The sequence below is a fragment of the Taurulus bubalis genome, assembly GCF_910589615.1.
Source record: "Taurulus bubalis genome assembly, chromosome: 15".
In the NCBI taxonomy this organism is placed as follows: domain Eukaryota; kingdom Metazoa; phylum Chordata; class Actinopteri; order Perciformes; family Cottidae; genus Taurulus; species Taurulus bubalis.
In genome coordinates this window covers 10,778,932-10,792,134 of record NC_136603.1, presented here as the reverse complement: position 1 = coordinate 10,792,134, position 13,203 = coordinate 10,778,932, and the positions used below count along the sequence as shown (strand labels likewise).

General features: G+C 39.3%; 1 protein-coding gene across 1 annotated transcript; it reads right to left on the bottom strand.

The window, feature by feature from the left end:
- Nucleotides 1–1,388: 1,388 nt before the first annotated feature.
- Nucleotides 1,389–9,496, bottom strand: LOC306747582 (sorting nexin-4-like). The gene is made up of 14 exons (XM_079230646.1): nucleotides 9,369–9,496; nucleotides 8,533–8,657; nucleotides 7,790–7,931; nucleotides 7,458–7,607; nucleotides 6,824–6,871; nucleotides 6,617–6,672; nucleotides 6,246–6,318; nucleotides 5,895–5,956; nucleotides 5,232–5,297; nucleotides 4,990–5,079; nucleotides 4,285–4,384; nucleotides 3,977–4,122; nucleotides 3,099–3,213; nucleotides 1,389–2,935 (listed from the first exon to the last, which is right to left on the bottom strand). Exons 1-14 carry the CDS (start codon nucleotides 9,456–9,458, stop codon nucleotides 2,888–2,890), a joined length of 1,311 nt encoding a protein of 436 aa, XP_079086772.1. The 5' UTR covers nucleotides 9,459–9,496; the 3' UTR covers nucleotides 1,389–2,887.
- Between the last annotated feature and the right edge of the window lie 3,707 nt (nucleotides 9,497–13,203).

Below are 13,203 nucleotides of genomic sequence, written 5' to 3'. Positions count from 1 at the left end.
GCAGGACTGTAACTTAAAATTGCCCTTAGCCAAAGGTAATCGTGTCCCATTCATATTAATAACGAGTCAAGTACTGACAAGATCGACCTAATCCGTCTATTTTATGTGTTAGAACACATTTTAAGAAACGATCTCTCCTACCAGTATTTCTAGGCCTTTCCATATATGTATTGTATTATACATTTGCTATGATATAAGCAGTCTGTTACTTTCTTACAGCCTTATAAGTCGGTTCACTTGGATTTACTAGAATAGCAGTTTTCTGAAGAGTCCACTGAATTACTGGATTTGGAAATGTAAGGCGTTGGTCTGTTTATAATGTTGAATTAATGTTAGGTTTCCATTTGAGAAAACCACACATGAGCTCATGCAAACCAACCAGTAGGTGGATTGGAAAAGAGAGCACGTTCCTTTCCTTTCCTCGGGCTCCTCTCTTTCTCATTACCACTTTGTTAAGTCGCCAAATAAAATCACTTTACTAATATTGATCGACAGGTGGCGCTGTTTGTTCATTAATTCACAGTTAAGACTCTTTTCGGTGAGGCATTCATTCACTATGTCTGACATCAGAGCTGCAGTGTGCAAATATTGAAAGGGCCTTCAAACCACCATATATATATATATATATATATATATATATATATATATACACATGCTTAGGGTTTTTCTATATTTTCTATGTCATTATTATGACATCTGAGCCTTTTTGTCCATATAGTACATAATAAATGGTGAAGGGAGGGGTGCATCTATTAAAGTCGTTAATACCAGGCAAGTTGTAGTAAATACCTTTTGGAGTTTCTTTCACTCCAATGGATGAAAATCAAAGACCTGAGCAGGCCATACGTAACTTTTTTTATACCACATTTTATTTTATTTTTGTTATTGAAAATAAAGTTATTTATTTACCCCCCACTACATCACATTCACAGTTGATGCATGTATCCACTAGGGAAGAAGTAGCCTTACTACACACAAGAGATTGATTTCCTGTGTGATCTCATAATTCATGCCTCATGGGACTTGACAGGCATCCATCATATTAAACCCACAGACACACCCCTCTGATTCACTACAGGTGTCTTGGAAAAACACGACTCTCATAGAGGAAAGACTGTTACTTTGACACTGATGTATTAGAGTAGTCTGACCTTTAGAGTGGGCTCATTAAAATACAGCTTCTTCTATCTTTTAGACACAAAGACAAATAAAGGCCATGTGACCAAGTTTACTACATGAAAATTTGGCAAGAATCCTGCCTCAGTAATCTGTAAACATAGTGTGAAACCAGCAGTGTCACATGTCATCCTCATTCATACAGGATTGGTTATAAAAATGCAATGAAAATAGTTTTAAAAAAGCAAAATATGTTTATTAGTGTCGTATCACAATGATTACACGGACATGAAAACAATCTCTCATTGAACACGTTTATTATAAAAACATACATAAAGCTTTAATTTGGGATTATTTCAGCAAACTGATTTTTTTATTCTGAAAAGGCAGGGTTAGCTGACAGAAAGTATCTCTACACAACTTTTACATGTCCATTCTGCACCAATCTTCCCTCTGAAAGGTGGATATCATATTAAGGAAACAAATGTAGAACATGCATTGAGACAGATTTTGAGGTTTCAACGTATCTGTAGTTAAAGATTACCGCTATTTGGTCAGTATTTTTTCATAAACATTAACCTGAGGCATGCTTGGAACTCATGTCTACTATTTAGTGCAATAACTCAGCATCAGACATGAGGCGGAAAGGGTCAAACTACTTTTTTGTCCTGTTTTACAAGACCAATGTTCATATTAAGGCATAAAGCTTGAAAGCAAAGAAGAACCTCAACTACTGATCTTTAGGTGTGTTGCTTTTAACAATATTCATGGTTGCACTTGGTAGACCAGGTAGTTTGTGGTGGTGCCTCAAAAAAATAAGAAAGTCTTCATGAAGGAGTTCAAGAAAAAAAGGCTCTACTGTCACCAAAACGCTGTGAGGCCTTCATGACTCTACTCTTACTCAAAATCTCTTTTCAATTACCAAAACTCCCCATAGCTTGTCGGCCCCTCTCCTGTGCTCCCTACCTGTGCTCTGCACTATACAGACTAGTACTTGGTCATAAGCACTTTGGTCGGCTATCGATTAACAACAGCATAAAGACGTGAAGTGTACAAAACATATTTCTGGAAAAAGAAGAAAAGGAAGTGGTCCATGTTCCCTTGCTTTACAATATGATTTCTTGTTTCTGATAAATCTCCACATGACATTTTTATTTACTGGACTTTCTAAAGGTTACACCTCTTACTTGAGGCTGGGAAGACGTAGTGGTAGAAGCCTTCTTCTGGAAATAATTCCTGGCAACAGTTTTCAGACGATTCCCTAACGCCTGTCCTTTTATTTCATTGCACAGTTCTGCTACATTTGGGAAGTGAAGTGTAACTGAAATAAACAGCAAAGCCTTTCCCAATGTGCAACGATCATGCATTATTAGTGCAGAATTGTTCCTCTATGACACACTGTAAGCTGTGCAACACAGGAGGAAAAAGTCTTGAACATTTGTGTCATCTGCAGGAGGACAGTTACATCAGCAACATGCCATGTGAATGGTACTGTTAACACACTTGGATTTAAAAAGGCATGGATCCACTAAATAACTGATGCCTATTCAAAATAAATGTGTGTGTGTGTGTGTGTGTGTGTATGTATGTGTGTGTGTGTCTGAGAGAGAAGCAGAATCATTTCAGCGTGGCAGACAAAGTGAGGACAGTATTTTTGGCTCCCATGGTCAATATCCGTAAGACTGCAGTCTAACGATTGGCTGATGGTCCCACTCGGAACAATCCGAGTGCTATTGTTTTGGTGTGAGTGAGCGATTGGCTGGAAGCTGGCTCACATTTTGTTGAAACACTCCTTGGCGTTGGACCACACTTGGATTCCCTGAGACAGTTATGGAGTGACAAAGAACAAGAGCGCTTTTGAGGGAAGGACAGAAAAACGGATTTGGAGCAGAACTACTGAAGAATCAATATCACAACACGCCGGCCATTTTGATGTTGACTAGTATACAAAGACAAACACATTCTGGAAAACAGCCCCTTACCTTCTTACACATGGTGATCTGCATGATGGCATAGCTAATTAGTGCTTCACGCAGATCTCTGTCCTTCTGTTCCTTAAAACGTCCGATGTCTTCCCAGGCTGCTCGCACAAACTCTCTGAAGACACAATCACAAAAGACAAATGCTAATGTCAGTCATGTGAGGGGAAATATAACAAGATAAACAATGTGTTGGTTCCTTTTTTTTTTTTTTTTTTTTTAAATCATACATAATGCCTGATTTTGAGTCTAATATGATCTTGACCTAAGATTCTGACTTTAAGGGAGTAACCCCATCCACTACTTTGTGCTTAAAAAAAAATGAATACTGTTAAATACTTCCTTCCACAAATGTATATTACTTCATTATATATTGTATTTATGTTGATATTTTATTCTCATTTAGCTGTTAGTGTGATTTTTTTATACATACTTAATGAGCATGGTTGAAGGGAGCCTGGTATATAAGATTGACAAAGACTGATTTGTAATTGTTGTACATATTATGATGAAGAACTTGGAACCAGGTTCAAAACCTCATAAAAAACATGATAGGACCGTACACACGTGTGTATATAAGCGCTCTTCATTGAATGCACTCGTGTTTCTGGTGAACGTTTTACAGTACAACGTTCACCAGAAACATGAGCGCGTTAAATGAAGAGCTCTTTTGGTGTGTTCATGAAACACTGGGTAAAATGATTCATTATACAAATTAAGAGCAAATAGTGTGAAAAAAATAAAAATGATGATAGAATTTATTTCCAGACAGAAGAAAAGTGTGAGAGGAGCAAACATCTAAAAGATAAAGAATGCAATACATTTAAAAGACAAACAAATGTGAAAAAGGTGGAGGATTGATTCATTGCTGCTAAGCTTACTGGCACTCGGAGTTCCTTTCCTTGAGCACTTCCTCTCCCTCCCGGATACTCAGCTCCAGGGCGGCCAACCTGCTCTCCCTCTGCTCCTGGCTCTCTTGGCCGAACAGTTTACTGGTCATCCCCTTCAGAGAAAAGACACGTACTGTCTGCACACGCAAACACACAAACTAATTAGTTGATTCACTGGTGTTTTCATCGAAACAGATCACAATAAATATAAAAAGATTTTGTTTTATATCACTTCTCGTGCACAATTTTGACTTGGCAGTAATTGTGTGATAATAAGAGTGTGTGTGTGAGTGCCTTACCCCAGTAGCCAGCTCTTCTCTCTGTTGTTTCTTATTGACGAGGTCCTGAGCTACCATCTCCAATTCATACTGGATCAACTCGTGTTTCCTACACACCGACCTGCATTCACAAACACACAAATTGATACATTTCTAAAGAGTTAATTAAAAACATGCAGTCCTATTATATTAATGCTGATACACATTTTTCAACAAACTGATATGACAAATGATAAAGACATGAGAGATCTCCATCCAATTAAGGAGCCCTAACATCGGTTCTTGTTGATAACTACGGGTCTGCATTATATTGGTCTGCATCATAAGATGGTTTAGATGTGCTATAAAGCATTTGCATTAGCACTGTTGCATGTTTCTTTGATTTGAATAGAAAGATAATATCAGAAGCGAGATTCCGCTTGGGGCCGATATACAAATTCAATACCATAAACCAGGGGAGGCATAACTTGTTTGATCAATGGACAAAGTTAGCTACATAACAGAGTGGAGAAAACACCAGCAGGATTAATAAACTGATGTATAATGCTTTAATGTCAATTTTACTTCAGCACATATGACATTTCTTCAAACCAAATGGTAATAAAGTGTGCCGACTCACAATCTCTGCTGATGGTCTGTTAAAACAATAAGAGCATAACTAATATTACATTTCAGCTTCTTGTTTGGCCGTGTATATTTATGTCTCTCTCTCAAACATACACTTACCTGACAGCTTCAGCGTAGAAAAGGTATTCTTTCAGTTGGTCTGCATAGTGCTCTTCTTCCTCCAGAATATCGTCTATTGATGCAGCAAACCTGTGCATTGTGTCACATTCAAAAGGGAATCAATGTATAATACAAAGCATCATGTTTAAGTTAGTAGTCCAATGACTGGTCTATTACTGCTTTAGTAAACACACACATTTAAGTGTAAGCTACAGTTTGAGGTGCAACTTCAGTCCACTTACGTGTCCATGTGGTGGCCCGCACTCTGCAGTCCATCTCCCATCTCTTTTTCAATCGCACTCCACTCACTGGAGACACAACAATGTAGCTGTAACTCTGCAACTCTCAGTTCAGTCCATATAGCCTGGAGACTGTTTGTTACAAGTGTTCTGACCGCTACCTTTTGGTCGTGAACGTTTACAGCATTGTTGTCATTGTATTTACAAAGCTTTAAAGTTATTTACCAAAGCATCTTAAACATACAATTTCAGGTCAAATATCATACAGAAACAAAAGGAAATGATGAAGTTGAAACATGGCATCTCCTTGAACAAAGGAATTACCCTGCAACCCCTTTTTAATACTGAAGTCATCAGTATGTATACTACATGTAGAGGAAGTGTACATCTGTTTTCTTATGCTAAAACTAAAACAGCAAAGCCCTTACAGACCGAGAGGAAAATTATTCCGAAATGTAAACGTAAAATATGATGAGGCTTACATGTTTCTATCAGAACGTGTGGCTCAGAGGTATCTGGATACAGTATATGCACTACATGTGATTTAATGTGAGCTTGCTGATGCTTTACTTTTTATAAATGGAGTTCCACTTTTTATAAATGGAGGCCAAAACCGTGACATTATTCATGTAGAAATGCAGTAACAACAGCACAGGTGTTTCTCACCTGAAGACTCTGCCGTAGTTACCATGGACCTTGTAAACTCCATACAGTCTGTCAGCTACTTTCTAGAATAAAAAAAACAAACAATGAAATGAATCATAATTACGTGGTTAGAAAAATAAAGCACACTGGTGGTGTAGTGTTCACAGAACAGGAGCTCACAAGCCGATCACAAGTGTAATACTTGGTAGAGTCAAAACTCTACCAAGCAAAAGACGGTTTTCTCAGGGGTTGGCAGAATAACACAATAGAATAATAAAAAATAAAAAGCATAAACCACTGGCCAAACCTCAGCAGATAGTTAAATATAGGTGTGTGTGTGTGTGTGTGCTCTTTGCACATGCAAAAACTCACCGCCCGCACCCTCAGTAACTGAGCGATGACCGCGTTCAGTTCATCACTGTAGAGCTTCAGTGCAGTGAATCGCCTGGAGAACACAGCACATGGATCACAACTCAAACAGTGTTGAACTCAATCCAAGCATTTCTGTGTGCTTCTGCTTCTCTATTGTGTGAAGATGAGAAACTCTAATTATCTTACTTCTTACTAAGGGTTTTGCCACTGGGATCATTCATTTTGAATTAGGTCTACTCATTACAGCTCTGAAGAAAACTATTTCACGATGATTCAGTAATCTAAAATTCCCTGCTTTGTATAAATCCTGGTCAAATGTTTCAGAGGCAAACCAATGAAAAGTTGACTTCTAACGTCTGTTTTTCACCTACTTGTCAAGGTTCTTGACTCTGAACATGGCACTCAGAGACTTTATTCTGGAGTCAACCTGGTGGGGAACAGAATTATACGCACGTTAATAGGGTTTTATTTTGCATATGGCATACAGGAGAATTCAATCAGAGTTGCTTTTGATATGCTCCAGTTTATAAGTTGCTGAAACACCAATTAAAATGTGGAGACAAAGACAAACTGTATACCTTGTCTTGGAAACCTGTCTCCAAAACCGCTTCCCTCCATCCTTTCTCCTGAGGACAAATGATTGACAAATGACTGACACATGATAGATAGGATTATCAACCACGCTGTGTAAAAATGGGGCTTTTAAGCAGACAATTAAACTACAACAAAACACCACGAGGGGCTGCGCTGGATTGAGCATGTTGCTAAAGGCTACAAGGCAAAGGTGAAATGCAAATGCGAAAGTTCAGTTGAAGGACTGGCAAGAAGGACGCAAGGATTTTCAAACTTGGGAAAAATCAACCAGGGCAGCAGTAATGCCCACTTCCATACTAACAGAACATTTTAATTATGTGCTGGAAGGTATTCTTCCTGGTGTGGGTGTATGCAATAGCTTTGTTGTAAAAATGATAGGCCCTCATTCATTTCAATGAGATCACTGTGGATACATCAGGAGGTGTCATTCCATATGGATCCTACAACAATAAAACATGTTCAGCCTTCATGCTTCCCACTGCGGTGCGATATCCCTTCTGATTGGAACTTCTTTGTATCCTCCCGCCAGTGCAGCTTCATGCATTGTTTGGCCACCGAGTTATTGGGACACATATGGGACATTATGTGGAATATACCGAGTGAGGTGTAAGTGTTTACCTCAGTCAGAAAGAGGAAGAATATTTTGTCATTGGAAAGGACAGGATGTGATGCAACACGAAGCAGGAAGTTTTCCAGGCCGACTCTCCGTCGCTCAACAAAGTCTGGGTCGAGGTTGTCTGCCGACATTTTGTGCCACACAAACTCTGCCTATAAGGAGGCACAACAGATAAGTGTGAATACAACCTCGAAAAATAAGGGCGCATCTACAACCAGGAAGAAACTGGGAGCAATCGAAAGAAAGATCAACTACATATGACGCTTTATCACAAGAAGTCCGTCGTTATATCCAGCAAATGAATGCTTCCTTCCACCCAGTTTGTGTCACTCACCCGTTTCTCTGGTAGTGGAGGGATGATGATGTAGGGGTAGGTGACCAGGAGGTATGTTCTGAGCAACTCAAACTCACTGTAGCGTCTCCACAAAGTGTCGGGTGTGGCGGGAGTACCCCCCTCTGGAACCGTTTCAGCTGGCCTGGAGACAGAGGAATGGGAATAAACACTGCCGTTATCAGGTGTCAACATAGAAATGGGAGGATATTTGAGCTACTGCTCTTTTTCAAAGCTATTTGAAACGCAGAGTGAGCAACGTATCACATCTTGCTTTGACTTTGCTCGTGACGTTTCCTGCGTAGGGACAAGGGGACACAATCAGAGGCATTGTGATTAGCTAGAACTCTCTAAATGTCAAGAAATGAAGACAAAGTATTTTAGAAGAGTAGGGGTTTCTGAAAAGGTAGTGAGCTAAGCAAGCAATACTACTCCTTGATCTTGATTTGTTTAACCAGCTGAGGCAATCAAATGAGTAACATTCAAATCAAATCAAATAATAAGACACCCAAAGATTCACAGCCCTGTTTGAGGATGCCAAACTGCATCACTTGGAGGAAATATTGTATTCAATTACTCTAAGAAATAACATTGTCCAAGATAAAACAAATGTCCTGTGCGCTTTTATTATTGATGCAGTGTCAGAGTAAGTGGTCCCACTCCACTCTATTTGTTGTCACAGCTGTTTGTTTGTCTTTTGGATCCCTATAAAGATGTGTAAAGATACACTCCAGTGTATGACCTACCGTGTTTCTATGAGGTAGACTGTATAGGTTTCCAGCATGTTAACCGTGTTCTTCCCTGTTCTTTTCTCTGCCTCCGTCACATTTATCTCCATTTTGTTCAACAAAGTTTCCCCTCTTTCCACCATCTACGCAGACAAGAACACATCATGTGTGAGCAAGACAAAGTCAACGAAAGGAAAACACAAAAGGTGTTTTTGAAACAAAAAGTAATATCAGGTGAACAGACAGGTTGGTGCAGGACGAGTGGGCTTCTCAGGGTCACACTCCCACTCTGGTGGACAATACGGTCTCATTGTGTTCTGTTCTAAGCAGACATGTTAGAAAACGTACTGCAACGTTGTCACGCTTCTTTACAGAGAGTATGACAGGCGAGCGCAGGTCACAAGGCAAGACAACACGACCACCATTACAACTAAACACTGTTCTCTCTCACTAGAAACCACAGTAAAGAAGACTGGACCTGCAGGACTGAAATATCTCTCTATAATATATAATAATAAGTCAACTTGAGGCTTAGCGTCCAGGCTTGCTCGGAAGCAAGCGAGCTACCAGCAGGAGTAAAGTTACGAAGTAACGTTAGCTTCGAACTCGTGCTAGCAAAGGCGACTTGAGCTCACTTTGGAACTTCGCAAGTTCTCTACATTTCGCTTCGAAGCCGAATCTTTGTGGGAAAAGACTTGAGCTGCTTCATGTCACTAAACGGTAACTCCACTTCACGCAGCTAACATGACGTTCGGCCTGTTAGGGAAAGTGTTGACTAGTGAAAACAGGCTTTTAAGCAACAACAAAAAAAGAAAGCAAAAAAGTTTGTCACACAGAATTTTAAAAAGCACGACCGTGTTTATGAGGTTGTTCTCGGATTCTGTTGACGTGATGTCGGTGTTACCGATCACAGCTACTTCTTCGATACTTCCACAGTCTGCCATCGTCGTCTGGCTGCAGAGGCGCTGCTGTTGTCAGCTGAGCTGGCAGCCAAGCTTTTTCTCTGCTCTACGCATGCGCGTTTCAGACGGTGGCCAGTGATATACCTTTTGATACATACAACCAAATGAATGGTATTAAATGATCAATCTCCATTAGGTCATACATGGCTCAACAAATACAAAATGAATACTAGCAATACAACCAAATAGGATAGTAATACTACTATAATACACATGTGTTGCAATCCACACATATAATATCTTAACCATCTCTGGCAAACATGAAAAATGCAACAAGATGTAACAATACTACCTTCAATTGTACTGGAATTGCCCCAACAACTGCAAGTGACCATATAAAGTGGTTAAGTTTAAATTCAGAACAACACAAATGCAATTCCTATGTTGATGTGCAGGTATTAGCCTAGAAATCCTTGGGATTAGTTACCATGATTGTTGTTCAAAATGGTGCACATTTGAAGAAGATCAATTGATAGTTTCTGAAGTTTCCATGCAGCTGTGCTGAATCGGTGAACCCAATATCCTCCTTTTGCATTTGTGTTGTGGTTGCGTCTTCCTCTAATGCCTTGCTTTGGCAAGGCTGACATCTACTGGTGGGATTTTACATTTTGATGTTCTTCCATTTTGCTTATAGAGCCATATTGTTAATTGTTCATATTGTTTGATTTCTTATTTTTAGCAACTTTAGAAAAGTAATGACTATTTGTGAAATGCTCTTCACCAATTGATTCAGTTTGCAGAATATGTGTAAATTAACGGCTTTTTTCCCCACTGAAGAATTATCAGAAAAGTTACAATGGGAAATAATATCATGCTTGTTTGTAGAAAGCTACCCATTCTAAACATTGATTTTAGACGGAGGCTTATGCTGTCTGACTATGAGGGTTTTGTCATATCAAAAAGTATATATTGGACATTTGTTCATTCAAGAAATAGCACAAATGCAATGTTTTCAGACTATTTTTAAATGATTGCTTTCATGTTTGAAAACAAAATTCTGAAAAAGGTGTCATGAGTGATGAAACTTTCGTGATATCATTTGGTCCCTCTCTCTTATTGGTAGATGGTCGTGGGCCCAGATGTGAACGAGAGGGATGCGGTCTGCCTCAGGCTAGTAAACAGCACAGAAACATGGCCTTTTAGTTCCTTTGGTCACGCTGTTGTGCAGCGTTTAATGTTTAAAGGGAAGGGTGGAGCACCATGTGTAAGGAAGCATTTTATATGAATGCCACTGGGCATGGAGTGGGGTGTTTGGGTGTTGTGGGATGTGAATGAAAAATAGATACACAGAGGGAGAAGCAAAGAAATGCATACCGGAAGAAAAAAGGTATGATGGTGAGATTATTGAACAAAATTATTTCTTCTTTAAAGTGATCAATGATGCGGATGCAGCAGGTATGGATGGATGGGCGGATGGACGGAGTGATGGTCGGATGCGGTTTCAGCCTGCAGCATGTCAGGAAACACAAAGGTCTTTTCTGTGACCAGCCGTAGTCACAGCAACAGCATAGTTACCATTCTTTCCTGCCACTGACCTCAAACCAGCCACACCACTTCCTGTCCGCACACACGGGCACGCAGACACACACACATATACATACAAATACACACACACACACACACACACACACACACACACACACACACACACACACACACACACACACACACACACACACACACACACACACACACACACACACACTTCTAGCCCTCTTTGGCTGACTATAATCGATCTTTTTACAACTTTTTAGAACTCTCTGATCCTGTTCTTGAATACTAAAAAAGCTCTGTACTGTGTGTGTGTGTGTGTGTGTGTGTGTGTGTGTGTGTGTGTGTCTCTTCCTGTCTTGTCTATATTTGGAAGGTCTGACCGAAAGCTGCTGAGTGACTATAATTCAAATGGCTAAGTGTGTATTATACAGTGAGTCATGATATTCATGTCAAACTGCCTGGAGACAAACAAGAATACAAATTGTTGTTGATAATGCTGATCAACTGGTTAATATGCATGGCAATTGGAAAAAATAGTACAAAAAAAAGCTTTGTTTTTTTCACGTGTGTTGACGAGAAGAATCGCTCAGTTCACTGGTTTATTTGATTATTATCTGTTGCTAAAACAAAGAATGTATTTGCTTTGTACATTTAATGGTTAGAAAAAATAATGCATCTGTCTGTTGAAGTTTGACAACTGTTGAACAGCAGAGGGCAGCACAGATCCAAGCATGTTGATGATCAACAGCCTGTGGTGCATCAGTATGGCAATCAGAATCAGTATGCACTGCATCACACAATGAAGTTGGGCATACTGTAATATGAGTTTAAATACGTACAATAGGTTACAATATTAAGTACAATAGGTATCTTTCACAGCAGATATTTTGACTAATGACTAAAAAGTCAGAAAGACCAAAGAGTTGGTCATTGATTTCAGGAGGAGGTCTCCCCAGTGATAATTGCGGGTCACCAGATATAAATTGTCCAGTCATATACATATCTTGGGGTCTATCTGGGCAGTAAATTGAACTTGAAAAAGAACACTGATGCTGTATTTAAAAAGGCTCAGTCAAGACTTTTCTTCCTGAGGAAGCTTAGATCCTTTGATATCAGCAGAAAGCTTCTTCGTGTTTTTTTTGTCAGGGGATCTTAGCTAGTGTCCTCTTCTATGCTGTGCTCTGCTGGAGGGGCGGCATTACTGCGGATGATAAAAACAGAATCAATAAGATGATCAGAAAGGCTGGCTCAGTGATTGGCCTTCCCCCGGACTCACTAGAGGTTACTAAGAGATCAAGGTCCAAGTTAGAAACAGTTGTTTCTTTTGAAGGCCATCCACTTCACTGTTTTTAATGGACTAAAGTTCACTCAGGATGCCAAAGTGTTTTACTGAACGACTAAGAAGGTATTTTGTACCAGCAGCAGTTAGATTTTTTTACAAACACCTTTAGTTGTGGTTTTTAGATTTAGCATCTTTCTGATGTCGGTCATGTGTCTTGTTTCATATGGCATTTTCTGGTGTTGTTTGTTCCTTTGTAATGTGTTTTTGTCTGCTGTGTACTGTGCACTTTGTCTGTTGTTGTGTGTATGACTTTTGGTGACAAATGAGTTTCCCCACTGGGGATTAAAAAGGTTTTCTAATCTAATCTAATCTAATCAGAGAAGGTGTTACTAATAGCATTAACAATGGATCTGCTTGGCCCAGTAAGCCATGACAGGTTGATGCTAAGCCAGAATTTACAATACCAGAGTCCTGAATGTGAAGCAGCTGAATGTAATTCAGCTGAAATTAATTATATGATTTACACCTGTGCTTTTCCTACTGTGACATTTCAAAATGTCTTCCATTAAGAAAGCCTATTTGTTGTAATATATTATTATGTGCTTGACATAATTCAATAGTAGGAGCCACTGTAATAGGTTGTCAAACTACTGTTCATACACTACTGTGTATGAATATGAATGTAGTGTTCATATGCTATTCCTGGGTGATGGACATTGCAGTATTGCAGTGAGTATTACTGAGTATAACTTCCATTTATGAGTAATCATACAGTTTTTAGTGTGAGTATTGTTTGCTCAAAGTCAATTTTGATAACCACCTTTCTTTCTCTACATGGGGGCCAGTTTTTTAAGGGGCCAATATCAAAACTAGGCAACCTTATTCATGACTTATCTTCCTCCTGAAAGTTATCTGTGTTTTTTTTGTTTTCAGTTTTTTTTAGACCTGCAT

What these genes read in the sequence shown, in the direction of transcription:
- LOC306747582 (XM_079230646.1), bottom strand. Translation starts at nt 9,458, where the DNA reads ATGGCAGACTGTGGAAGTATCGAAGAAGTAGCTGTGATCGGTAACACC. An exon ending in GTCTACCTCATAGAAACACG is followed by an intron (nt 7,932 to 8,532) that starts GTAGGTCATACA and finishes CTCTGTCTCCAG; the next exon opens with GCCAGCTGAAACGGTTCCAG. An exon ending in AGATCACCATGTGTAAGAAG is followed by an intron (nt 2,936 to 3,098) that starts GTAAGGGGCTGT and finishes TAACTGTCTCAG; the next exon opens with GGAATCCAAGTGTGGTCCAA.